Source organism: Lepidochelys olivacea (assembly GCF_965140295.1).
Source record: "Lepidochelys olivacea isolate rLepOli2 genome assembly, chromosome: 17".
In the NCBI taxonomy this organism is placed as follows: domain Eukaryota; kingdom Metazoa; phylum Chordata; order Testudines; family Cheloniidae; genus Lepidochelys; species Lepidochelys olivacea.
In genome coordinates, this window is record NC_140427.1 from 12,254,894 (window position 1) to 12,281,071 (window position 26,178).

Below are 26,178 nucleotides of genomic sequence, written 5' to 3' on the forward strand. Positions count from 1 at the left end.
TTTTATATAATGCTTTTCATCAGTAGAGCTCAGTGTGCTTTACAAAGGAGATCGTTATTCCCATTTTAGAGGTGACGAAACTGAGGCCCAGAGTGGGGATGTGACTAACCCAAGGTCACCCATCAGGCCATTGACAGAACCAGAAATAGAAGGGAGGTCTCCTGAGTCCTAGTCTAGTGCCCTATCCATTAGCCAACACTGCTTCTGCCAGCAGTTATCTTACGTTTGGTTGAAGTACATTCTCCATCCAGTTGTCAGTGGACAGGTGTACACATCACCACAGCTGGCCCTAACTAGCATGATCTGGCTTCCTGTCTGTCTAACATAACCAGTGACTTTGTGTAGGAATATCTGTTCATGCTTATGTAGTTAAAAAAATCTGTTAAAGAAAAACAGTGACACTGACAGCACCCAAGATATGCTAAGTGGCTGGAATGAAGGATTTTTTCTTGTTGTTCCATAACTTTAATGTCTACTGGAAAGCTTCCAATAGACTTTCTGGGACACAGGCAGCTGTGGAGGAGGCATTTAGGTCTGTTTTAATTAATTCACACACCTAGGCCAGGTTCTGCTCTGAGTCACACTTGTGTAAACACAGAGGCGCTAGGTTAATGTTCAGTGGGGTTACTCCGTCTTTGCCCTGGTGTATTTCCCAGTAGAATCTGGCCCAGTGTGGGAGAATGCTGTATCCGACACCAGGGCTTCAGAAGTTGTTAATGGAAATGGACTCCCTCATCTGCATGCACAGCACTTCGTCGATGTACAGTGTGTTCTCCTTGACCTGGATCTCCTCCTCCAGTGAAAGCTGTCGACGGCTCAGACCTTTCAGCTCCACCTCAGCTTGTGCCAATGTGTCCTTTAGTCTAGGGGTGAAACAAAGAGCGACGTTAGTTTTGACTACATGTACCTTCTTGCTATTGAGCGGCATCACTTCCTCCCAACGGGATGGGTGGGAGGAAATCTCTGTGAAGATCCCCTTATGGTTTCTCCCCACATTGTTCCACTGCGGGGGTGGCCCATCCATGCAGGACAGATGCCCCCGCACCTTGCAGGTCCCGTGGCCTCCTACAAGGAGCTTCTGTGCCTCCAGGTGTTTGGGCCTCTCTGTCCCGCTTTGCTCTCCAGCAATGCAGCTCTTTCGGAGCCATGCTATCAGGGACTTCTCCTGGCCATGGTTGTCCAGGAGCCCTTCCCCTCTCCCTCTTAAAAAGGGGTATCAAATGGCAAGATAATATGTCTCCTGGCTCCATTACCTTTTCCTTATAAACTCTGCTGGGTACAGGGGGATGCCACTAATCCCCAAACCCCCATAACAACCCTGCCCCGGCCTGCCAGCCCTTCCACCAGATATATCATCTAATCAGCAAAGAGCACTCCACAGAGACTGGGAGACAATGCCAAGTGGGAGGGGATAAGTCCATTGGCTAAGGGTCTCTTCCACATATGATCCAAGAGGCGCAACCTCCCTCCCTTTGTAAACAGCACCATTTGATTGGGAACACACTGGGTACTGACGATTTTGCAGAACTGACTCTCCCAATTAAAATGATTTGAAGGAGGTTGTTAAGCCACAACATCGAACAGTCCTCAACATTCGCTCTCCTCAAGCAGAAGCAGATGGGAAATGGTATAATTAAAGGACAACAAAACAATGTACAAAGTACAATTTTTTCTTGACAATAATGGCAAAGCTGGGGCTGGGATGCTCCAGGCATTCCCATCACATCTTCTTTTTAATAATTTAAAGATCTAACGAGTGGAAAAACCACAGTAATATCCATAACTCTCTCAGGGAAAACAACGTGGCACTAAGGGTACGTCTAGACAGCTAAGCTGTGCGCAGGCTAGCCTACCCAAGCTAGTTTGAATCCAAATAACACAGGTAATGACTGCAATGAAAAGAGCACAGCACAAGCTTCAGAGCAGGCTAGTGAGACAAATATGTAGCCAGGGCCTGGGCTGGGCTTGTACTACCCATGCTGCGCTGTCTTCACAGCTGTTAGAAGAAAAGGAGGACTTGTGGCACCTTAGAGACTAACCAATTTATTTGAGCAAAAACTTTCGTGAGCTACAGCTCACTTCATCGGATGCATACTGTGGAAAATACAGCGGGGAGATTTATATACACAGAGAACATGAAACAATGGGTGTTACTGTAAGGAGAGTGATCACTTAAGATGAGCTATTACCAGCAGGAGAGCGGGGGGCGGGCGGGGGGAGGAAGGGGGAAGAAAACCTTTTGTAGTGATAATCAAGATGGGCCATTTCCAGCAGTTGACAAGAACGTGTGAGGAACAGTGGCTGGATTCAAATTAATTCACGTAGACTAAGCAATGCATAGCTTTTGCTGTGTAGACATACCCTTTAAGAGGGTTCTGTTACTCTACCACCATATCTAGAAAAATAGGTATACAGAATATTGAAAACGTGTGGTAACTGTGTGCGAACAGGTATGTCTGTGCGTGTGTCTGTATTTATTACTTCTTTGGCTGGTTACATTTGCCCAGTGACCAACACCACTGACTTCTTGCTGTTTCACCATTTCACTTACCTCTGAATATTGTTTGTGATCTCCTGAACCTCACTGATCAGCCTGTATTGGACCATATCACGACACAGCTCCACGTTGGGACGATGGGTCCTTGTCTCCAAACGTGTGTGAGCAACCTTGGCAGGTCCTTCTTTATCGATTATAGCTTTCTTTAAGGCCGCAATGTTTTTTTCCTGGGATGTAATCTCATCCATCACCTTAGTAAATCAACAAAGGGAAGTGCTGCACGGTGCCACTTGAAAACTTGACATCCTCTTTAATAATGATACTTTGCAATTCTAAGGCGTTACTTCATAGGTGGATCTCAAAGTACAGAGGTGAGCAAGGATTATTACCTCCATTTTACTGATGGGATAACTGCAGCACAATGGGCAGCAAAGGATTAGGGCCAAGATTTTCAAAAGTGGTCTCTAACACTCAATTTTTGGGTGTCCAATTTGAGATACTTAGGGCCCGATTTTCAGAGGTACTAAGCATTCACAACTCAAGCTGAAATCCATTTGAATTGTGGACACCTGTGTTGTGGAGCATCTCTAAAACTCAGGGGTGAAATCCTGACACCATTGAAGTCAGTCACAAAACTCTTGTTGAGTTCAGTTGACCAGGATTTCACTCCAGGGGTCGTAGGTTGGGCACCCAAACACTGAAGAATCCATAATTACAGGCCACTTTTGAAAATTTGGGGTTAAATGACTTGTCCAAGGTCACACAGCAAGCGTCATCTGATTCCCAGGTCCAGACACGGCCACTAGACCATAGCTGCCTCTGAATGGCTACTACCTAATATGTAGCACTGTGTTATCATCAAGAGCCTCCAAGCTTTCATGTGCCTTGTAACACATGCAATCATGAGGATTTGTATAACTGGGAATGGAAAAGCTAATGGTACTTTAGCTATAAAAACAGAAAAAGCACTGGACTTTGTCCAGCTTAGAACTGCAAAGTCAGAATTCTTAAGGCACAATAGCTCAAGACATTGGATCAATAGAACTGGCTGATGTCCCTGTCCTATTTTCTCTGCTGACTGTCCTCTAGTGCAGGAGTGGGCAAACTTTTTGGACCGAAGGGCCACATCTGGGTGGGGAAATTGTATGCAGGGCCATGAATGTAGGGCTGGGGCAGAGGATTGGAGTGTACAAGGGAGTGCAGGATGTGGGAGGGGGTGTGGTGCGCAGGAGGGGGCTCAGGGCAGGGGGTTGGGGTGCAGGAGGGAGTGTGGGGTATGGGAGGGGGTGCGGTGTGCAGGAAGGGGCTCAGGGCAGGGGGTTGGGAGTGCAGGCAGGGGTGCGGAGTGCAGGAGGGGGCTCAGGGCAGGGGGTTGGGATGCAAGGTGCAGGAGAGGTTAGGGGTGCGGCTCCGGCCCAGCGCTGCTTACCTCGAGCGGCTCCGGGGTGGCAGCGGCGCGCAGCAAGGGTAAGGCAGGCTCCCTGTTGGCCCTGGCCCTGTGTCGCTCCCGAAAGTGGCCGGCATGTCCGGCAGTGGCTCCTGGGGGCGGGGTGGGGCAGGCGGCTCCGTTGCGTGCTGCCCTCACCTGCGGGTACCACCCCGAAGCTCCCATTGGCCATGGTTTCCCGCCTGCAGGCGAGGGCAGTGCATGTAGCCCTCTGCCCCCACACACACACACTCCCCAGGGGCCGCAGGGACATGGTGCCAGCCGTTTCCGGGAGCGGCGCGGGCCAGGGCAGGCAGGGAGCCTGCCTTAGCCCTGCTGTGCCACAGGGCCGGCAATCCTGTGGGCTGGATTGAAAGCCCTGACGGGCCAGATCCGGCATAGTTTGCCCTCCCCTGCTCTAGTGTTTACCTTAGCAAGGTGGATCTCCAGTTTGTTCTTTGCATCTTTTGTCTCCTTCACCCTGTTCTTAAAAGCAATGTTCACCGTCTCGCACTGCTTGCGCATGTCACTTGCTGTCTGGGATAAGATTCGGTCAATCAAGGCCCTGAGCATCAAAGAGTTGTTCCTCTGCTTGTCAGCCTTTTCAACATTTACATTTGAGAAATCTACCCAGTCTTCAGGGCTCACAGAACTATAATAAAATAAAAAAAGTCTCTTTATGTATCTTCAGCCCTCTTTGTGTATTCATAAATGCATTAACGACAGCAGATCTCTATTAATATGAAAGAAGCAGTATTATTATTGCTTATTATTATAGGTTTCAGAGTAGCAGCCATGTTAGTCTGTATTTGCAAAAAGAAAAGGAGGACTTGTGGCACCTTAGAGTCTAACCAATTTATTTGAGCATAAGCTTTCATGAGCTACAGCTCTGTAGCTCACGAAAGCTTATGCTCAAGTAAATTGGTTAGTCTCTAAGGTGCCACAAGTCCTCCTTTTCTTTTTGCTTATTATTATGTTCATCATTATTAAGCATCATTATAATTATTGGCCAGAATCAACATCAGGCTCAATGGTGCTAGGCATTGTACAAACACATAGTAAAAGACTTTAGCTTAAGAGTTAAACAGACAAAAGTTGGGTGGGGAAACAGAGGAAGCAACTTGCCAAGGTCATACAGCAGATTAATAACAAAGCCAGAAATTGACCCTAGATCTCTTGACTCCTACTCCAATGGCCAATCTACTGGACCACATTCTGCAATCATTATGAGGTGGAACTGGAAGTTAGATTAGTAAATCCATTGTGGGTTTCCAGTGCCATGAAGTTTTGCTTTCATAAACAATTAGCACCAGATCCATTCAACAGAACAATGGTCCATTAGGAACTTTGTTGTTAGTAGTGATTTTAGATGAAAAGCACTCAGATACCATGGTGATGGGCTGCGATATAAATCCCTAAGATAGACAGACAGACGGACAGACAGACAGATAACCTTATTATAAACTGGAGTGGGTATGTTAGGCTTTGTATTACAGGGACAGTTTATATTATGTCTGTATAACTACTGGATGTGTAGCTAGGGAAATAACCACTTACTTTCCTTCAACCTTCAGTACATTTCTGGCATATCTTATATCAGGTGTATTATTTGTCAAGTTGGAACAATAGTTATCAATTGTCAAGGCGGTGAACTTGTCTTTCAGATCCATCTCCAGATTGTATTTAGCTGAACGGTTTAACCTCGGGGGAAAACAATTAGACTCTCTTAATTTGAAACCTAACAAAATACTTATCCCCTTCTCTTTTTAATGGAGGTAAACCACCACTAAAGGGCCAAATTCTGCCATCCACTGGCACTCAAAAATTCCACTGACATCCATGCAGCTTGTTGGCAGGATCAGGTAAATAAGAAAATATGAATGTTATTATCATAATAGGCAATACTGTGAGTTACAAGTTGTAAAAATCTAGGGCATGCTGCTGCTGCCGCCATTGAAGTCAATGGTAAAACTCCCACTGGCTTCACTGGTGTGGGACCAGGACTGGGGCCCTGGGAATCAACGGATGCTGGGGCATATTGTGCCGTCAGTGTCTAAACAGAACTCTCCACTGAAATCAGTGCTGTTAAAAATCGAATGGCGTGGTCTAAGCCCTGAGAAGTACTAACTCCTGCAACTCCCCTCTGATTTCAGCAGCTGCTTAGCACCTCTGAGGATCTGACACTAGCCCTCCTCCAACCTCTCCAGAAGCACTCCCCATTCTGATCTATCCGGTGGTTTGTTCCTTTGTTGACCCCTTGATACCTAATTTGCTCATTGGTTTGTTCCAGTGTGCGCTCAAGCAAAGCCATAATCCCTTGGAGCACTTCAACTTCCTTTATCAGTTCCCGCTCCGCTGCGTCATGGACCAAGTCAATCCCAACTCGCCTCTGCCTAAGAGAAAGAGGAGAGAGCCATCACTCTGTGTCGACCATTTGAGTATTGCAGCTCTGGAGACCCAAAGCCCTTGTTCTTGTTATAACTGATTGGACATAGCCACCTTTCCATTCCTAGGACCTGATTCTCCTCTGGTGTACATTAGCGTAAATCAGGAGTGACTCCATGGAAGGCAACCAAGAAGAGAATCAGGCCCTTCATTTGCAGGGTCAGGAATAATGCTGCTTTTCTCTTTCCTGGCTTATTTTACAAAGGTTTTTTTAAGATGAATTAAGCAAAGAGTTCTGCTCAGAACACATGACGAATGGGCCTGGGCCTTCAGCCTTTCTTCACACGCTTAGTCGCAGTGAAGCACAAAAAGGACGGGATTCTGTGACTTGTTCACTTTGCTTTCATATATTGATCATGTTTCTTACATACTTGTTTATTTAGGGCCTCATCTTGAGGAGTGCTGAGCAGCCTTAATTCCCACAGAAGCCGATGGGAACTGTGGGTGCTCAGCACTGTTGAGAATCCATCAGGACCTGAGCTCTGAGGGCAGTCCTCCATGCCTGCTATCAAAGTCCTAGAATTCCTCAAGTTTCATCCACTTTACAGCCTGAAACTTGATGACCCGCTTCATTGTCACCATCGTTCCAGAGGAGGAAGACTGCAGTGCACTTGAAACCTATCAGCGCTGCTCTCCACTCAGCCCAATGGGATGCTCTTGGATTTCCCTTATTTTCCCTGCAAAGGCCTGGAAGCACTGTCTCCATAGCACTGCCAGCTCCTGCTGCCTGGAGCCATATGGGAGACGGAGGCTGGGAATGGGAATCTAACCCAGATCTCCCCTGCTGGAGCACAGGGTACAAAGCATTTCCTTCTCTGTGGGTGTCTGTCTCTCTTATGAAGAGCCTAAATCTGCAAAGTGCTGAGCGCCTGCAAATCCTGCTGACTTTGGCTGGGATTTCTAAAGACATCTACAAGAGCAAAGTTCCCAACTCCCATCGGATGTCAATGGGAGCTCAGTACCTATTTCCCATATACCCCCTTTTAGAAACTCCATCTTTAGCAGGCGTTGCAGGGGCTCCGCACTTTGCAGGATTGGGCCTTACATGTCATACATCCCAGACCCAGACATATCATTTATCCATAACACGGTCAGGTTTTTGGTTTTTTTAACAGCTTAGCAATTCATTTTCTTACCCCCTTAATTATTATTATTGTTGTTGTTGTTTTGCTATTACTCTTACCTGTTCAAGAGACACTCTTGAGCAATGAATAGTGGCTCTTTACAGCTCTCCAATGCTTTCTCTAGCCTTGTCTTAAAAGTCAACAGCACCTCTGTCTCATTAAAAACCTGTTCTAGTTTGTCATCTAATTCTTGCTTCCAGAATTTTATTTCATCAAGTCTCTGTTCTGTGGAATGAAGAGAGATTTCACATTAATTATAAATAAAAGCCCAACTTTTTCTACAGAGCCTCACGGCCCAGCCTTAGCCCTGGGCAGAAAAGGACTCGAGCCACAGAAAGTGCCGTGCACATAGCTCTGTATGCTGATGTACTACAATGGTTTTGCTAAGGCACTGGACTATGAGCCAGGAGATGTGGTTCAATTCCTGCCTCTGCCACAGACTTCCTGTGTGACCTTGGGCAACTTGCTTGATTTCTCTGTGGCTAAGCTCTTTATTTGTGAAATGGAGGGGATGATAATGATACTTCTTCCTTTGTCTGTCTTATCTCATTAGACTGTAAGCTCGTTGGGGTAGGGTCTGCCTCTGACTACATCTAAGTACAGTGTACCATGAAGCTCTGGCCACACTGGGTGCCTCAAGGTACTATTGTAATAAAAATAATAATGCTTTCAAAGGGTCAGATTGTAACTGGCCTTTGCAGAGATACATGGGTAAGAAAGAGGATTCTCAAAGGCAAATCACAACTGCATCCACCTTACTCCTGGCACCCTGATGCACAATTTCTCTGAATTCCCCATGGAACATGGTGGAGCTACACCATTTCCAAGCTGGGACAATGTAATGTATGACCCAGTGTGAGCCAAGATATGTTTTTTTTTTTCTTTCTTTACTCAGTCCAGGCTCTTGCCTTAACAATTAGTAAATATTATACCAGGACTGAATTTATCTCCCTATATCTAACAGATGCCTGAAACTGTTTGGTTATAAAAATATAAAATCCATCACAAAGTGTTTTTAAAAGGATTTGGAAATGCATCCCATTTTTCTAAGGGAAGGAGAAATAAGCCATTAAAACTTGCTACTATTTAATATCTCCTGCTTTTGAGAGTCTCCCTTAATCATATCAATAAAATAACAAAGCCCACACGATCACCTATTTTCTTGTTAACATCGCTTTGGGTTTTCTGAGTTGTTTTTTCGATTTCATCCACCAGCCTCTGGCTCTCAGCTACAAGTCGCTCTGACCTGGATCTCTGACTCTCTGCACTGGCATATTGTGTCTTGTTTGCAATATGCCACTCTGGGGGGAGGAACTTGGGTGGAGCTTGCAACAGTTTGGCCATTGTCTTTTTGAAAGATCCTGAACGTGAAGCAGCAGCTTAGCTCTTAGGATGGAGAACCTGAAAATGGGATAATATTGCATCAGGTCATTGGGGCACAGATAGCAAAAGAATCTGCCTTCAGGTCAGGGAGGATAGGATGGAAACTGGGTAAGTAGTAGCCCCTGAATGAAGTAGGTGAAGATTTCACGTGGACCAGACTTTGGGTCAGCTTGGAGGATGATGAAGGAGAGGGAAGGCACTGGCAGCCAAATGGCTCATGAAAATCTGAGGGATTGAATAAAGGGCGAGATGGGGCTTGTAGGGCAGGGAGGAGTAGGGAAAGACACTGAAAAGGAATATGGAAGAAGGTGAGAGATAACCCAGGGAAAGAAAGAAAGAAAACATGGGAAAAGGAGGGCGAAATTACTCAAGGGACAAATAGGGAAAATAAAAAAAAAGAGAGGAAGGCAAAATCAGAAAAAGTCTCTTGAAGAGAAAGAAGAGATGTAGAAACAGGCGTAGAGGTGAGCTGAGCTGACCATTTTAAAAAGAATTAAGCAGAAACATTAGGCTAAGGGAAAACAGACCTGAAAAAGATGGAGGAGAAAATACACCAAGAGGTACAAGGGAAGGAAAAAGTGGAAGGAAGGACAGAAGAAAAGAAAAGAAAAACGAAGGCCCACTAAGGTAATTTTTGTTACTTATGGAAATGGTGATGCCAAGAGGTCATGATAAAATACATGAATTTGGTACAAGATATAAACATATTATAAAAAGAAAAGGAGTACTTGTGGCACCTTAGAGACTAACCAATTTATTTGAGCATAAGCTTTCGTGAGCTACAGCTCACTTCATCGGATGCATACTGTGGAAACTGCAGAAGACATTATATACACAGAGACCATGAAACAATACCTCCTCCCACCCCACTCTCCTGCTGGTAATAGCTTATCTAAAGTGATCACTCTCCTTACAATGTGTATGATAATCAAGTTGGGCCATTTCCAGCACAAATCCAGGTTTTCTCCCCCCCCCCCCTTTTCCAAAAACCACACACACAAACTCACTCTCCTGCTGGTAATAGCTTATCCAAAGTGACCACTCTCTTTAGAATGTGTAGATAATCAAGGTGGGCCATTTCCAGCACAAATCCAGGTCCCCCCCCCCTTTTCCAAAAACCACACACACAAACTCACTCTCCTGCTGGTAATAGCTTATCCAAAGTGACCACTCTCCCTACAATGTGCACGATAACCAAGGTGGGCCATTTCCAGCACAAATCCAGGTTTTCTCACCCCCCCCCAAACACACACACACAAACTCACTCTCCTGCTGGTAATAGCTTATCCAAAGTGACCACTCTCCCTACAATGTGCATGATAATCAAGGTGGGCCATTTCCAGCACAAATCCAGGTTTTCTCACCCCCCCCACCCCCATACACACACAAACTCACTCTCCTTTGGGGTGGGAGGAGGTATTGTTTCATGGTCTCTGTGTATATAATGTCTTCTGCAGTTTCCACAGTATGCATCCGATGAAGTGAGCTGTAGCTCACAAAAGCTTATGCTCAAATAAATTGGTTAGTCTCTAAGGTGCCACAAGTCCTCCTTTTCTTTTTGCGAATACAGACTAACACGGCTGTTACTCTTGAAACATATTATAATACACCCTTGTGCTGAAAACGAGATTTTGTGCTTTCATCCAAGTGTTTCCCCAACAATCCCTCCCCTAAACACACACAACACACCAATCCCTCCCTTCAAATCCACCCCCTCCCCAACAAATACAGACATACATCAGTCCATGCCGCCAAACCCACCCACGCCAATCTGTCCCCTCAAACTGCACACCTACTTTTGCTGTCTGGCTACTGGCCTGACTGTTGCTTATGGCAAAAGCTGGCCAAGTTCTAAGATCTTGGCTTCCCTTAACTTGCCGAGTCACTCCAGATTGTGACCTCAGCCTCAGTCGCTGCAGCAGTGAAGCATGTCCCCCCCCCCAGACTGAATATTCCAGGAGCAGTCTCAGAAACAGCCTGGAATATACACAAACCCGTTCCTATGGGAACAAGGCAACACTTCACCTTGGCAACAGGGGCGGGGTTCTGGAAGAGGCACATGGCTGGAGAATAATAGTCCTTTCCCTTCCAGCACATGAGCATCTATCTATCACGCAGAGACTTAATGCACTTGTATTTATTGTTACAATTAATTATGTTAGGGTGCCTACAGCCTGGGATAAGCGGCTTTATTATTTTAAATCTAGCTAACTAACTAAATGAATTATCATCTACCTTGTACTGAAACCTAGTTACAAGAGCTTTAAATGACTGTCTAAATTGTAACTAATTAAATACTTTAAAAAACGTTAGACTTTCAACATATTTTATGAACACTATTTTGTTTTTAAACAGGCAATTATATGTTTTTTCCTTTCAGGGGACAAAAGGAGATCAGTAGCCAGAGACAAGAAAAGATGGAGCTGAACTGAAAAAGGGATTAGTCTAGGCATATTAGGATAATTCTATGGCAATCAGTGCTCTGTAAATACCAGATAGCTATAGATTACTGAGAGGAGAAGGATCTGGTATTTAAGAGATGGAAAGAAGGGAGAAGAAAGGACAGGAAAGAGAGATGTGAAACTTGGAAGGAGACAGAAGCTGGAGCTGAAAGAGTCAAAAACTGGGGAAATATTCCAGATCACCCTGAGAGCTGAACTGTGCACATAGATCTAAATCCATGTCTCAGTCACCCCAGATTGTAAAGTCCACCCCAAAATATTTTAGTGTGATCCAGTGGTATCCCATTAGCTTTCTTTTGATTCTGGAACTTTTGCTCTGACAATCTAGGGCCTGCTCCTGCTCCTGAGAGTTAAGGGCACTCAGCACTTTGCAGGATTGGACCTTTGTTTATTATCTGTTATGTAAAGCCACTAAGAACTGGTGAACCTCTTTACCTGAAATAAGTGTTCTGTATTTCTCTTGCAGCCTTCATCATTACCCTCTGTTAGTGTCATCAACTGGAGGAGGGAAAACATAAAACTTTGAATTCAAGTCCAAGAGGAAATACACTCAAAATATTTTGCTTGTAAAACATATTTATTTGTAAATATCAAGCCTACACATATTCTGTTTATTGGTTTATGTATCTAAAACTGCCTCTTTATTTTTAAAACATCTCAGTGAACCCTTAAAGAAACATTATCAAACAATTTTATTCCCTAACTTAAATTATGGTTAACACAAGTTTTAATTAAACTTTTGGATGGAGAGGATTTTTTAAAATTAAAAACAATGAGAATAATTTTATTCTTAGTAATTAGAACAATTTTTAACATTCCCAGGCTATTGTGAACCCAAACACCATCTCATGTTAGTCCATGAGAACCAGAAAGAGAAACTGAGCAGTCAAGGTTCCCTGTTTGAATGAAATATAATAATAAACAAATGAAAATAAGCAACTGAACAGCATAAAGGGAAAAGGAAATGTGATCTTTCAAATTTTTCTGATTTTAATAATTTTTTAAAATAAATAAAAAGAAGATATGTAATAACATCAGACAGAATCATAGAGATGTAGGGCTGGCAGGGACCTCAAGAGTAGAGCCCTGCATGGATACAAAATTTATAACCGAGGATGCTGATATCCACGGATATAAAGCAGATATCCACGGAGCTGCAGGGCTCTACCAGGAACCGCAGGGGCGAAAGCAGCAGCATGTCGGGCCGCTGGTTGCAAGAGCCAGCGCCCAGCCCCGGCAGCTCCCCCAGCATGGCTATTCTGCCCCCAGCCCTGCCCACGGGGACGGGCACCAGGCTCACCAGCAGCTGTCCCTGATCACACTAGTGTGTGCAAGCGGCTCGCATGCTCCCAGACAGGAGACACACCCCGCTACGTGGAAGGGACGCCTGTCTGGGAGCCACTCAAACGCTCGCGTGACACGGGACGGTTGCCAGTAAGCCTGGGTGGGCAGGGCTGTGGGGGCGGTACGGCCATGCCCGAGGAGATGCCCAGGCTGGGTGCTGGCTCCTGCGAGCAGCAGCCCAACATGCTGCTGGTTTCACGGCTGCAGCTCCTGGTAGAGCCCTGCAGCGCCGCAGATCTCCGCTTTGTATAGGTATATACATTTTGTATCTGCGCAGGGCTCTACTCAAGAGGTCATCTAGTCCACCCCCTCGTGCTGAGGCAACATTACTATACCTGGCCACGCCTGACCAGTGTTTGTCTCACCTGCTCTTAAAACCTCCAAGGATGGGGGCTTCCACAACTCCCTCAGAAGCCTGTTTCGGTATTTAACTATCCTTAGGGTTAGGTTTTCCCTCCCTTTAATCTACCTCTCCCGTGCTGCAAATTCAGCCCATTACCCCTTGACCTATGAGGCGTTATTGTGAGCCATGTCACCTGATGAGGCCCCCTTCCCAGACCCCAGACCCCATCCCCCTCAGTGCACTGGGCCCTGGTTGCAGCATCCCCCGCAATGCACAGAGCCTGCAGACCTCAATGCACAGATCTCAATGCACAGAGCCTGCAGCATCTCCCCGCCCCGCCCCCCTCGCCTCACCCACCGCCAGCCAATCCCAGAGCCGCACTATCCCCGCAGCCAATCAGTGGCCCCCAGGCTGAGCCCGCCCCGCGGCACCACTCATCAATATTCATAAGGTCTCATGAATACGCAAAGAGGGCGGCCGATGGGGGCTGCCCAGCTCGGTCCCGCATTGGCGGGCAGAACAGTGGCGGGGGCGCGATTGAATTGCGATGCGGGAGGGCGCAGACAGAGCCGCCTGCATGTCCGCTCAGCCAGCGGTTCCTCGGGCCGTGGCTGCCGCCGCAGCCACCGCAGGAGCCAAGCTCACCCACCCGGGCAAGGCGATCCTGGCCGGTAAGGAGCCTCCCCGGCCAGGCGCGCGTGGAGAGGGAGGAGGAGCCGCCGCCTCCCGCCCGCCCCGCCCGATGCGCAAGGATAGGGCCGCGAGGGCGGGGAATTCAGACTCCCTGAGCGCCCGCCCGCACCGCACCTCCGCTGCTACAGGCGCCGGGGGGTGTCACCGTGTGTGTCGCCCGGCGCGGCCGCGGCTTTCCCGGGTCCCAGCTGTGTGGGGGGGGGCGGGTGGCGGTGATGCGGGGGGTGGGCGTGGCAGCGCGTGCTGGTGGGAGGGGGCGTTGGCTCCAGTCGGTCTCAGCGGGGCTGCGGGGGGCGGGAGTGCTCGGCTTCAGTGGGGCTGTTGGTGGGGGGGGCCCAGTGGGGCTGGAGAAGAGGGGCTGGTCGAGGGTGGGTGGGGGGGGGACGGTCTCAGTGGGGCTGGTCGAGGGTGGGTGGGTGGGGGGGGGACGGTCTCAGTGGGGCTGGGCGAGGGTGGGGGGGGGGACGGTCTCAGTGGGGCTGGGCGAGGGTGGGCCTGTTGGAGGTGGGGGGACGGTCTCAGTGGGGCTGGGTGAGGGAGGGCCTGTTGGAGGTGGGGTGGGGGGACGGTCTCAGTGGGGCTGGGCGAGGGAGGGCCTGTTGGAGGTGGGTGGGGGGACGGTCTCAGTGGGGCTGGGCGAGGGTGGGCCTGTTGGAGGTGGGGGGGACGGTCTCAGTGGGCCTGGGCGAGGGTGGGCCTGTTGGAGGTGGGGTGGGGGGACGGTCTCAGTGGGGCTGGGCGAGGGTGGGCCTGTTGGAGGTGCGGGGGGCTGGTCTCAGTGGGGCTGGGCGAGGGTGGGCCTGTTGGAGGTGGGGGGGGACGGTCTCAGTGGGCCTGGGCGAGGGTGGCCCTGTTGGAGGTGGGGTGGGGGGACGGTCTCAGTGGGGCTGGGCGAGGGAGGGCCTGTTGGAGGTGGGTGGGGGGATGGTCTCAGTGGGGCTGGGCGAGGGTGGGCCTGTTGGAGGTGGGGGGGACGGTCTCAGTGGGGCTGGGCGAGGGTGCGCCTGTTGGAGGTGGGGGGGACTGGTCTCAGTGGGGTTGGGGTGGTTTGGCTGGAGGTGAAAGGGGGTGTTGGCCGGATCATGACAGCTGTAACTTACCCTGTACTGGGACAGCCATGGAAGGTGTCACTGCTGTTTCCCCTAGCTCCTTGCTGCTCTAGCCTCACCCCAAAGACAGTGGTGCTGACCTGGCTGCTGAGTCCCACTTCTTTTTGTGTTAATTTCCTTTAATGACACAGAGTGAGCTTCCCCCAAGGGGTAGGGAATGGTCGCAAGGAGGGGGCTGTGCTGTGCAGAGAGGTTTTTGGGGTGCGTGGAGCCATATGAGTTTCCTTCATCCTCCCTTCTGCAAGAAGTTGTCAGTCCCTGGGACTGAAGGCCAGACTTTCAAAAACTCACATTTAGGGACCCAAGTAAGGGCTGTATTCTCCACTGCTTTGCACCTTGTTTAATCACTCATGCATATTCAAAGAGCATGTAAAATTCTACTGTTTTGCTTTAGTGGAGTTTTTACAACTGTTTTGCACTGGGATAAATGATTGTATAGGTACAAGGCAGTGGAGAATCAAGTTGTAAAAAAAAACTGATTTGCAGTCATATCCATCACTTGAAAGCTGGAAATACACACCCTCGAACTGCATTGAAATATTATAATTTGGAGGGGTTTCTGGATTAATGGAATGGGGGTAAAAATGGTAAATTAGCTTAAAAATCGGGACTGATCTCTTGAAAAGCATGATTAGCATGTGTGCTATATAAGGACTAGGCGCCTGATACTTCTAACATTAAAGTCAACTGGAATCCTTCCTTTAACTTCAGTGGGAGAAGGATGAGGCTGTATGGAGATCCTGAAAAGTGATCTCATTCCAGTGAGGGCTTCTAAAAGGTTATTTTGAAATTAGCAGAAGCCTGAGATGAAATATTCCTTGGTTAATTGTTGCTGAGTAATATATTACTCTAAGAAGGATTCTGTGGGTGAAGAGAGAAAGGGGACCTCTTAAAGTTTTTATAGGTATGGTCCCAAGAATAATAAAACCTTCAGCTGGATATTAGGAAGAGTCAACGGAGGGGAACAAGATTTCCAAAAATGGGTATCTATAGATACTGGGCTGGATTTTCACAAATGCTGAGTACCCACAACTCCAGCTGAAGTCTAAAGTGAAAATCATCTGATCCAACTCCCACTAAAATCAAGAAGTGTGGCTGCTGGATTTGTATTAGTGTGTCTGTTGGTTTTTATGTCATGTTTATTGGTTTGTTTAATGATCTGTGTGTATATGTGAGCTGGGTGTTAAGCTAAAATTATACCACCATCCTTGTGATTTCCATAGTTAATATTTTAGCCTTTTTGGTGTTGAATGGAATCTCTCCTCTCTAACTGCACTTAATCTTCACTAAAAGTAACCAAGCTTTTTGTTTTTGGATTGTTGGTGTATTGCATTTGTAATTTAAGAATTATTTCTCATTGTCTCAATGGAATTCTTTGATCCTCTCCCCTTTTGTCTTGGCTGCTTGGTTTGTAATAGTTACTGGCTGAGCCAGTAATTTTTCTGGGTGTCTTCTGGTTTTGAAATGTTTCTGCTGTGTTGCTGTACTTTATTGCATTGTTGCCAAAACTGTTAATAGGATCATTAGCAATGTTGATTGGCACAGTGCAGTTTGGCACAATGTGTGTGTTGCTTACTTTTTGTTTCTATAAAATAACAGCATAACATTTCAACCTCTCTGTTCTGTGCAGGTGGCATTGCTGGAGGTATTGAAGTCTGTATCACTTTTCCCACAGAATATGTAAAAACACAGTTACAATTGGATGAAAGAGCAAATCCCCCTCGGTATAGAAGCATTGGTAAGAGGATAACAACTCGCATTTGTGTGCATTTAAAATATCAAACAAAGTTTCTAGTAGACTGTTAGCCTGGCAGGCAAAGCTGTATGATTCATTTGTAAAGTAAAAGTTGGAAATTGTCTTGCAGGTCACTGTGTGAGGCTAACCATTCAGGAACATGGTGTCAAGGGTCTGTACAGGGGCCTCAGTTCTTTGTTGTATGGCTCTATTCCAAAATCTGCTGTCAGGTAAGATGATCTCTAAATTATTATTCATAAATATAATAAAAATGTCAAGATTTGTGGAAGGACTTTGCTGATGGGTTTTCATCAATTTTATAGTATGATTTTTTCACCTATAGATCTTAAAGTGCTAAATGAGACTGGTTTTTGCTTTCTGCTTTTTTTTTTTTTTTTGCATCTTATTTGTAACTATATCCTTTTCCACCATTTCCCTCCTCCCCCCCCCCCAATTTCTAAAGAACTGTGGTGTGCTCAGTACAGTTCTCTCTCTTGAGCTCTATCTGTATCTTATTTGCCTTGCAATGCGGGTCTTGGAAAAATAATGTTCTGTATTGAAACTTTAAGCAGATTTTTAGGCCACATGAACATCTTGGGGGGGAAAAAGACACAACATCAGTTTGACTGTTACACCATTCGAAAGAGGAAAATAGTGAGTGGTCCATTTTATAAGTATTCTCTCTTGTTAAAGACCCAGTTTGGGATCATAGTGCTTTAAATAAAGTACTAGATAATATAGATTTAACATCACGAGGCTATTTGTGGTATGCACTGGATCAAACATTCCAGGGTCAGATAGTGATCGCTGCAAAATGTCAACTTCATTATCTTATTGGATGCTGCTGGTAAGAATAAGATGACATTTTTACTTAGACATGTGATATTGTTTCATTCTGTATTTCTGTCTTCTCTTTGCATTTTTTAGCTGATGCTTTACTGAGCTTTATCATAGCACACAGTCTCCTTTTGACTTGTTTGTCATAGTTATTACTTCAGTAATATTAAGGGAAACTCGCCAAATCACACAGGGTAAGATTGAGGAAATTTGTGGTGGAGAAAACAAAACTCTTCTGTTCCTTGCAGGTTCGGAATGTTTGAGTTCCTCAGCAATATTGCAAAGGATTCAAATGGGAAATTAGACAACAAAAGGAGTTTACTTTGTGGCCTTGGAGCTGGTGTTGCAGAAGCTGTCCTAGTCGTCTGTCCAATGGAAACTATAAAGGTGGGCAGAATGTTAATATTCATAGGCTATAACATCTACTTCTTGGAAACTTCTTCCTGTCAGCTAAACAAGTCTATCACTCTTTCCTCATTGTGGTTCTTAAAATGGCCTACCACATTTTAGCTTGTGCTATTTTCATCCGTCTTAGGGCAAGTAGACCAGAGTATTATCACTTTACTGTGAAAACTTATGTAGTTATGAAATTTTTTTTGTTTAAAAGGCAGGGGAGGGTTTTTCCTGTGAATTGTGAAGTTGGCAGTATTGCAAAACCTAATAAAATAGCCCCTATTCATATTAAATGATGGACTAGAGGATAATAGTCATGAGACAACGTTGTGCTTAAAGTTTTATTTTAAATTGTTACAGGTGAAGTTCATTCATGATCAGTCCTCTTTAAATCCAAAGTATAGAGGGTTTTTCCAAGGTGTCCGGGAGATTGTTCGGGAACAAGGTATAATCATGTAGCAAAAACTATTGTGGTTTTTATCTCTGCATAACTTAATGGGGGAACCATAAACATCCTTTGTTCTATTTGAGCCTAATAGTATAAGATTAATGTTTTGAGAGAGATCACTGTTTGTTCCAGTGAATCATCCAGTGTTTCAGTAGACTGGCAGATTCATTCTGGCTGTCTAATTTTCACTCGCATTTTTTTAAAATGTGTATATATAAAATGAAAATTACGTAATCTTTTACAGGCTTACGTGGCACATATCAGGGGCTGACAGCAACTGTCCTCAAACAAGGTTCAAACCAGGCTATCCGTTTCTTTGTGATGACTTCCCTTCGCAATTGGTATCTAGGTAAAATGAGTCAGGCTGGCAATTGAATTATATTATGAGAAGTAGATAAATCTTATTTAATTTTTTTAAACTTGCTTAAATGGCAATGTTATAAAAGTTTGATCAATACTTCCTACTGTTGACCACTTAATTGAATATGACAATATATATTCTAAATTAAGTACAAATGCTAATGCTTTTAGAAATTTAGTTGAGGTATATGGTCTAATTGCTTTATCTCCTGTATGTGCTTGATCAGGTGATAATCCCCACAGAAAGGTGAATCCATTTATTACAGCTGCATTTGGTGCTACTGCAGGAGCAGCCAGTGTCTTTGGCAATACTCCATTAGATGTCATCAAAACCAGGATGCAGGTAAAAATCACTACGGAAACTAATCTTAAAATGAACGGTCTCTCCACTCTCCGGACACTTAGTTAGCAGAGCTCTGATCTTTCATTTAAGAAGGCAAAAAGAACCCCATATGCTGGTCTTTTACAGCTACAATTTCTCTGGGTTACTGTGACTCTTGAGGATTATTATTATTATTACTGTAGTTGTGGACCAGTACCCCATTGTGCTACGCACTGAACAAACACCGAGGAAAAAGACTCCTCACTTTACAAATTTCAGAGTAACAGCCGTGTTAGTCTGTATTCGCAAAAAGAAAAGGAGTACTTGTGGCACCTTAGAGACTAATAAATTGGTTAGTCTTTAAGGTGCCACAAGTACTCCTTTTCTTTTCACTTAACAAAGTTTGCATTTGACTTCAGATCTAGCATAGTGCTCTGCTAGTGGCTGTGTCAGGTACCACACATCACAACTACCCTAAAGGGAGCCACATTTTTGTGAAGAAATCCTTGGATTTGATTGGTTTCTGCTGATGTTTTAAAAGCTTAATTTCCATTTGTAAAGGAAAGGTGTATTAATGATGGCACATCATTGGATTTGTCTTTAAAAATGAAAACTAGGCATAAAAGCTTCAAAATTTGTGACTGGGATTTTTTTCACAGATAAACTAATCCAAAGTGGCAGGTAGAATTTTGTGGAAATCCTGCACTTTTCTCTCTGGGCCTCCCATGTTTTTCCACTGTTCATATAATTTTAGCAGATAGTACTGTGACAATTTTGGGATTCTAATTGAGGGGTGGGGAAAAAGCCATTTCTTAATTACAATTTATACTGGAATTTGCTAAAAGCTGAGATCTCTAATCACTCAACTCACTTCACTTATATTTTTCATTTCAGGGCCTGGAAGCCCATAAATATAAAAATACACTAGATTGTGCCTATCAGATCCTCAAAAAGGAGGGCTCATTAGCGTAAGTGGATTCAACTGTTGTCAATATATGTGGGATATTATAGCTGCAATATTTCAGTGAAACTATTGTTTTCCATATTTTGATGGGTAACACTTCTTAGCCCACCGTACACCTCTTTGCTAGAATGGCATTTATGGATATTATCTTAGTACTGTTTTGGTGTCTGTCTTCATGGGTTCACTTTTAGTGCAGTCTAGAACTAGTATATGCCATTTACAACTACTGTTCCTTGCCCTGCCCCAAATGACTGTCTGTCACATGCAGACTGGTCACAAAGGAAAAGAAGATGGAAGCATATTTGATAACTTTCATTCCTCTCCATACATGCTTGTGGAACAGTTTATGCTGTTGATCTTTTATAAGAACTATTGCCTATTTGCCAACGGATGGGACTGATCTAACAGGGTTTTTTCATTGCCAGTTTATGAATCTGATCTAATCAGTTACTGTAGGCAACTTGTTTTAGGAATACTTATTAGAAACTATTTGCAAAACTGTAGAAGTTCAACTTGCCCTTGAGATTGACTTTGTGAAATAGATTTATAGCTGTATAGGCAACTTCGTTGTTCAAATCATCTGAATTTTTATTCCAAAAACTAAAAATATGTTCTTCTGTGAAGCATTTTCTTATTTATAATTCTTCTACCTACAGATTTTACAAAGGAACAGTTCCCCGTCTTGGTCGAGTCTGTTTGGATGTAGCAATTGTGTTTGTTATTTATGAAGAAGTGGTCAATGTTCTCAACAAGGTCTGGAAAACTGCCTGATGCTGCTTGTATAAGTCTAACGAGGACAGTTTGGATAGCTGGCTAGCCAAGGCCAATGAGTGCAGATCTAAATTGAACTTATTGCCTATGGTTTATTATCAAAGGGGTTTGAAATGCAAAAACTATCACTCCGTCCTCATTCTTTAAAGTGACAAAACTGTAATCCAAACATTACACTACTTCAAAGTTTATAAGTTGTATGGTGTAGAGAAAAGGTTAGTAGGGCAGCATTACTAACTGCATACATACTGGCTCCTAACACAGCTGAAATTGATGATCTTGGTAGGCAGAAAACCAATTAAAGTAAAAACATTTGGCTGGATTCTGCTGTTTACATGAGTGTATCTCTGGATTAATTTTATTGACCATTAAACTCCAAAGAGGCCCCATCGAAACACAAAGCTGTGTCAAACAACTAAAAGTTTTTTGTTTGGTTTTAAATGGATTTTAGTTACTGTTAACTCGTGTATGGACACTCTCATTTAATTTAAACCTGGCTTATATAGATTTTACCCTGACGCATAAACTAGTTTTAAAAGTGCACTGGTTCCAAAACAGATTTAGGTAATCTGATTTTTAAACATGTGCAACTTGTGTGTGTAGACAAGGCTTGAGTGCCTTCAATAGAGTTACTGTTTACTTACACTGGTATAAATGAGAGCAGAGTCTGCCACACTGTTCTTGAAAGATCACATATGCTGAAAAATTGGAGAAGGGAGCAAACTTTCCATGCTGGCTGACAGCATCTGTCAGGCTGAATAGCAAGTGTGTAAATAGGGGTTTTGTTTTTTTTGTTTGGGTTTTGTTTTTACTTTTGAGTTTGATTTCTGGGCCAGGAGGAAGCTGCCTTTTGGGCTTCTGCTGTGGAGAGAATGCTGGACCAGCTTTCTGATCTGAGGCATTAGAAGCGGCAAGGAATGCTTGGGACCAGATCACTGGCCTATAATAGGGATGTAAATATCAGTTTAAAAAGTTAACCGGTTAAATGATTAAAATAATATTGTTTAATTGGTTAACCGAGGTCACTCCGGGGCAGGGGGCCCACTGGCCGGGGCTGGGGTTGTGCTGGGGTTAACGGTTAAGGTCCAGTTAACGGTCAGCGTAATGCTTACCAGCTAACTGTTTAACCTTTTACATCCCTACTATATAAGGGCCCAGTCCTGCTATATTTACTTAAGTAAAGCTCATGTTGAGTTCAGTGAATCTTACTTGAGTAAGGACTGTAGGTCTAGCACTATTCTAAAATTGCAGAATAAAGTTTCCAAAACTTCTGCAGTGTTTTATGCTCTGTCTGTATTCTGGTAACTTTACTTGGCCATTGCAGTCTTACTGGAGATCTGGCCCCAGATTTCACTAACCCCTGCTTCCAGCTTCTTGAGGGACATCACTGAAAGTTGCTCTGATGTTCTGTCTGGTATAGGAACTCAGGGAGCTGCATCTTCAAGGGTTAGATAATGCCCTAAAACATATTTTGTAGTCTTGTATTTATGAACAGATAAATACGTTGGTTCTTAATATATGCTTTAGTAATCAGCCTGCCAAACTGGAACACTGAGCATGGCAAATGGGGTTTTTTCCCTGAAAGAGAGAATAAACTTAAGACATTGTAACACTTGTTCTTCAAAAATGATTCTAGTTGACCTCTTTATTTTGGTGTTACATTAATCATTAACGCATATGAAGACACTTCATTTAACCTGTGTGCATGGATCCTCCGGGAAATGGGGGCGGGGAAAATACTTCTCTCTTACGCTAGTGTAAATTCAGAGTTACTTCAAGGGTTACACCAGTGAATCTGAAGATAATTTGGGCCCGAGGTGCATATAGTTTTAAAAAGACAAGCATTAAAAATAGTTGTTGAAAGGTCCAAATCAATGTAGATAAAATGTCATCTAGCGTACTCTATCCTACAGCATAGACTTGCTATGGCATTTAGACTTGGGCAAGTCGGAAAACGTCAAACTAGAGCTAAGCTCACGGCAGTTTAGGCAAAGGATCATGTCAAAGCAAAGGTACTGCCCTGTCTCCTATTATCCCTGTAGTATATGAACCATCCCTTCCTCTTGTGGTTCTCACCATTAGCATGTCGTTGGATTTGTCACCAAGTACAAGAGATTGGAAACTTAGTTGTAGAAGCTTCCTTACTCTATAGGAAACTTGTGCCAGTCCACTCACTTGCCCTCAGCAAGCATTGGCCAACAGAGTGGTGCATGTTTCTCTATGAACTGGCCATTTACATTCTATATTAAAGTATTTCTGTAATCTGCGATTTACAGATAATTTGCTGCTGGGTTTTGGTGAATACAAAGCACATATAGAGCATATTAGGAACCCCTCAAGAATTGGGACCCCATGTTACTACCTATAACAGGTGTTGCTTTTAACTGGTCATCAAGAAATACTGTATTTAACATGTCTGCTGAATTATTGGAATTTTAAGCACTCCACTCTAAAGCCATATGCATTACTTCATAACTGCCATAACATGGCTCCTTTACATAGTCACCTCCAGAATAGGCAGGGCTTCCACCTTCATAACTTAAAGAATAGTTTATTGCCAAAGTCATTACAACCCTCGTTACTGTCTCAATAAACAACAAGGTTGTCCCCATGCACTATTGACTGGAGTTTCCACATTGACCAAAATTGTGTCCACTAAAATCACTCTGTAGTTGCCAAAACTTCTTGATCCCCAGTGACCCATCTGTCTTAACTGCGCCATCAAAGGGACGTCAGGTGAGTTCTCTTGGCAAACTGTTTTCTGTTTCTACAGCTCTACTTTCAACCTTAGATGATCTGCCATTTATAGCTGTATCAGCCACTTCAACTCTGATATAGATAACCAGTTCAAAGCCTTTGTAAATGTCCAAATTCCTCATTGCCACAGAGCCTAAGTATGATTCATTGCTAAAAATGGCTTTAGTGGCCACTTAGTTTCAGAGCTCAGCTGAGGAGGAAGCAACACCTAAGGTGACAAACTACAGTGACTTAAATAGTTATAACAGTGCCTATATGAAAGGAGTTGGCTCTGGCCTATCAAATAGAAATAGCAATAAGACTAAATACTAGGACATTAAGCTTAAACAGGAGAGGAGAGCTGAGGAAGTGACAGGAAAGCATCAAGCCTGATCATGAAGTTTAAATGTTGTTGAGGGGGCTGACTTTTATAAATACTGACAGCTGTGTTAAGTTGTATGTGGGTTTGGGGACTAGTGTTTTTAGCTTTGTTCATTTAGCCATACTGGCTCATTAGCCGCCTATTTTGTAATCCCGAATCGGCTGGACCAGAAATAGGAACACGTTATCTTCAGTTGTAGCAAAATCAGAATGATTGTGTTCACCTACAGACAGCATCTTTACAAAGCTACCACACTGGCAAGTAAAAATACTGTACAGAGTTATGCTTATTTGTACCTAATATTGGTCCAGTCAGTAGTACATGGACTTGCCAGTTGTTCTGGTCTGTAGTACATGGAATTACTAGAAGGTCTCTAATTTTATCCATTACTGGGCACCATAACCAGGAAATGCTATGTTGATCAATGCTTCAAGGAAGCCACTTTCTAATGTTTGTGCCTTTTTCGGTGTTTCTTAAACATTTCTAACTTGTTTGCTCCATTTATTTTTAATGTTAAATAATTGTTTACAAGTTCAATCTTTTGTCTCTTTCAAAAAGAATTAAATCTAAATATGGAGCTTCTTAAATTTTTGTTTGTGGATTTCATCAGAGAAAACAAATGAGAATTTGATACATTTCAAAAGTGTTTAATCACTGGGTGAGAAGATAATGGACCAAATTTTGTTTTTCTTTATACCAATGCAATCTTGATGCTTTCACAAATAAATGAGAGCATAACTTGCCCACTGTAATCTGATTAGTGATGTAGTTCATATTATTTGGGTAAATATATCCAACTAAAGTGGAATCCCTGCTGCAAAAGATATTTGTTCTATATACCTCTGTATTCTCCACAGCTGGATGGTGCAGAAGGAAACAATCTCAAATTCAGTAGAATTATATGGATGGGAAGGTAATTATGCTGGGACATCCTCTTCTCAGTCAGCATCACTGCCAGTGTTCTCCTTAGAAACTCCACATAACTTCTGGATGGAACAGAGGTAGGAAGCACCTATCCAGCTACTGAAGGTGATTATTTGTTTAATTTGTTAACTTGTTCTATCTCTGCATTTTTACTGTGGAGACACACTTGGGGCCCTTAAATAGATACAATGGTAATTGGTTCTTGAAATCTAAATATGGGTTTCCTTGTAGGCTGCACAGTGATTGAAATATAGAAATTCATCATATGAAAATGCGTATTCACAATCTATACTGATCAGATTACAATGTTCAAGCACGCCAAAGGGAAGTGTGTTACAACTATTATGAATGCATTCTTAAAGTCTTGTAAGGGTTTCTCATCTCTCACTAGCAGGGTCGCAGAGGAGTATGGTTTGAGAGAGGCTGGGGGAATGGAAAGTGAAACCATGTTCTTCTGAGTGTTGCCTGTGGCCCTCTCTAGGGGAGGCAGGTATGATAGTGAGGGTCTGGCTGCACTGAAGTTTGTTGGAGTTCCTGGCAATGTATCTTCTCTCCTTTGTTCATTCAGACCCCCCTGGTGCTACACATGTATCTTACTTTGTCTCTGATGTAATAATTAAAGTTACTATTGATCATGTTTTAAAACGTCATTATGGATATTTCAAACAATGCTCTTAACCAGGAGTGGGTGAACTATATGGCCCACGGGCCACATCCGGCCCCTTAGACCATTTAATCTGGCCCTCAGCTCCTGCAGGGGAGCAGGGTTGGGGGTTTGCCCCACTCCGTGCGGCTCCCAGGAAGCAGCCAGCAATCCCCCGCTCCGGTTCCTGCGTAGTATGCGGAGGTATGGCCAGACGGCTCTGCGCGGTGGGGCTTTGTCCACAGGCGCCGTCCTTGCAGCTCCCATCGGCTGTGGTTCCTAGCCAATGGGAGCTGCCAGCGGGGGGGCGCCTGTGGACGGGGCAGCGCGCAGAGCCGCCTGGCTGAGCCTTGGAGCTGGAGGGGGGACATGCTTCTGGGAGCCGCCTGCCCTCTGAACTTATTGGTCCCAACCCAGAGCACTCCAAAGCCCGCACCGCAATCCGGAGCCCCTCCTGCACTTTGAACTGCTAATTTCTGGCCCCACCCCAGAGCCTGCACCCACTCCCTTACCCCCAGTTTCCTGAGCATTCATCGCCAGCCATACAATTTCCATACCCTGATGTAGCCTTTAGGACAAAAATTTTGCTGACCCCTGTTCTAAACTGTACATGCACAGTGATGTCTCTTAATTTTCAGACACTGCTTTTAGTCTGGCTTTGAAAGTAATCAGATAATTCAATGCATTTTATTTATTTATATGAGATATGCGTTTGGGAATGTGTTCAAATGAATTTGCGTAGTTGAATTAGCACTACACAGAGTGATCTTGAACTGATTTCTAGCCATTAGAGGTCAGTGTTCTACTGCAAATGCTTAGAAGTACAGCAGAGAAATG

The 26,178-nt window shown here is 44.3% G+C and overlaps 2 protein-coding genes across 5 annotated transcripts; one reads left to right on the forward strand and one right to left on the reverse strand.

Annotated features, from left to right (window-relative positions):
* Positions 1-13,915, reverse strand: TEKT1 (tektin 1). Of its 3 annotated transcripts, XM_084650602.1 has the most exons (9): positions 13,832-13,915; positions 11,773-11,835; positions 8,647-8,893; positions 7,552-7,717; positions 6,188-6,316; positions 5,481-5,624; positions 4,353-4,575; positions 2,552-2,748; positions 1-863 (listed from the first exon to the last, which is right to left on the reverse strand). In XM_084650602.1, exons 3-9 carry the CDS (start codon positions 8,834-8,836, stop codon positions 704-706), a joined length of 1,209 nt encoding a protein of 402 aa, XP_084506728.1. In that variant the 5' UTR covers positions 8,837-8,893; positions 11,773-11,835; positions 13,832-13,915; the 3' UTR covers positions 1-703. The 3 variants fall into 3 exon arrangements, with proteins under 3 accessions (XP_084506728.1, XP_084506727.1, XP_084506729.1); XM_084650601.1 differs by lacking the exons at positions 11,773-11,835; positions 13,832-13,915 and adding an exon at positions 10,672-10,849; XM_084650603.1 differs by lacking the exons at positions 5,481-5,624; positions 11,773-11,835; positions 13,832-13,915 and adding an exon at positions 10,672-10,849.
* LOC311532280 (tricarboxylate transport protein, mitochondrial-like) lies at positions 13,495-25,335 on the forward strand. Of its 2 annotated transcripts, XM_084650604.1 has the most exons (10): positions 13,495-13,695; positions 16,457-16,564; positions 16,692-16,791; positions 17,647-17,785; positions 18,152-18,236; positions 18,484-18,588; positions 18,827-18,942; positions 19,816-19,889; positions 20,542-20,638; positions 24,632-25,335. In XM_084650604.1, the coding sequence occupies exons 1-10, from the start codon at positions 13,572-13,574 to the stop codon at positions 24,689-24,691; spliced, it is 1,008 nt and encodes a 335-aa protein (XP_084506730.1). In that variant the 5' UTR covers positions 13,495-13,571; the 3' UTR covers positions 24,692-25,335. The 2 variants fall into 2 exon arrangements, with proteins under 2 accessions (XP_084506730.1, XP_084506731.1); XM_084650605.1 differs by lacking the exon at positions 24,632-25,335 and having other exon boundaries at positions 20,542-21,926.
* Positions 25,336-26,178: the final 843 nt, after the last annotated feature.

Excerpts from the sequence above, each read along its gene's own strand:
- TEKT1 (XM_084650602.1), bottom strand. The coding sequence starts at position 8,836 with ATGGCCAAACTGTTGCAAGCTCCACCCAAGTTCCTCCCCCCAGAGTGG. Across the intron at positions 5,625-6,187 it reads CAAACCAATGAGCAAATTAG|GTTAAACCGTTCAGCTAAAT; the intron begins GTATCAAGGGGT and ends TTTTCCCCCGAG. Across the intron at positions 4,576-5,480 it reads GTACTGAAGGTTGAAGGAAA|TTCTGTGAGCCCTGAAGACT; the intron begins GTAAGTGGTTAT and ends ATTTTATTATAG.
- LOC311532280 (XM_084650604.1), top strand. The coding sequence starts at position 13,572 with ATGCGGGAGGGCGCAGACAGAGCCGCCTGCATGTCCGCTCAGCCAGCG. Across the intron at positions 16,792-17,646 it reads ATTCCAAAATCTGCTGTCAG|GTTCGGAATGTTTGAGTTCC; the intron begins GTAAGATGATCT and ends TGTTCCTTGCAG. Across the intron at positions 18,237-18,483 it reads GGAGATTGTTCGGGAACAAG|GCTTACGTGGCACATATCAG; the intron begins GTATAATCATGT and ends AATCTTTTACAG.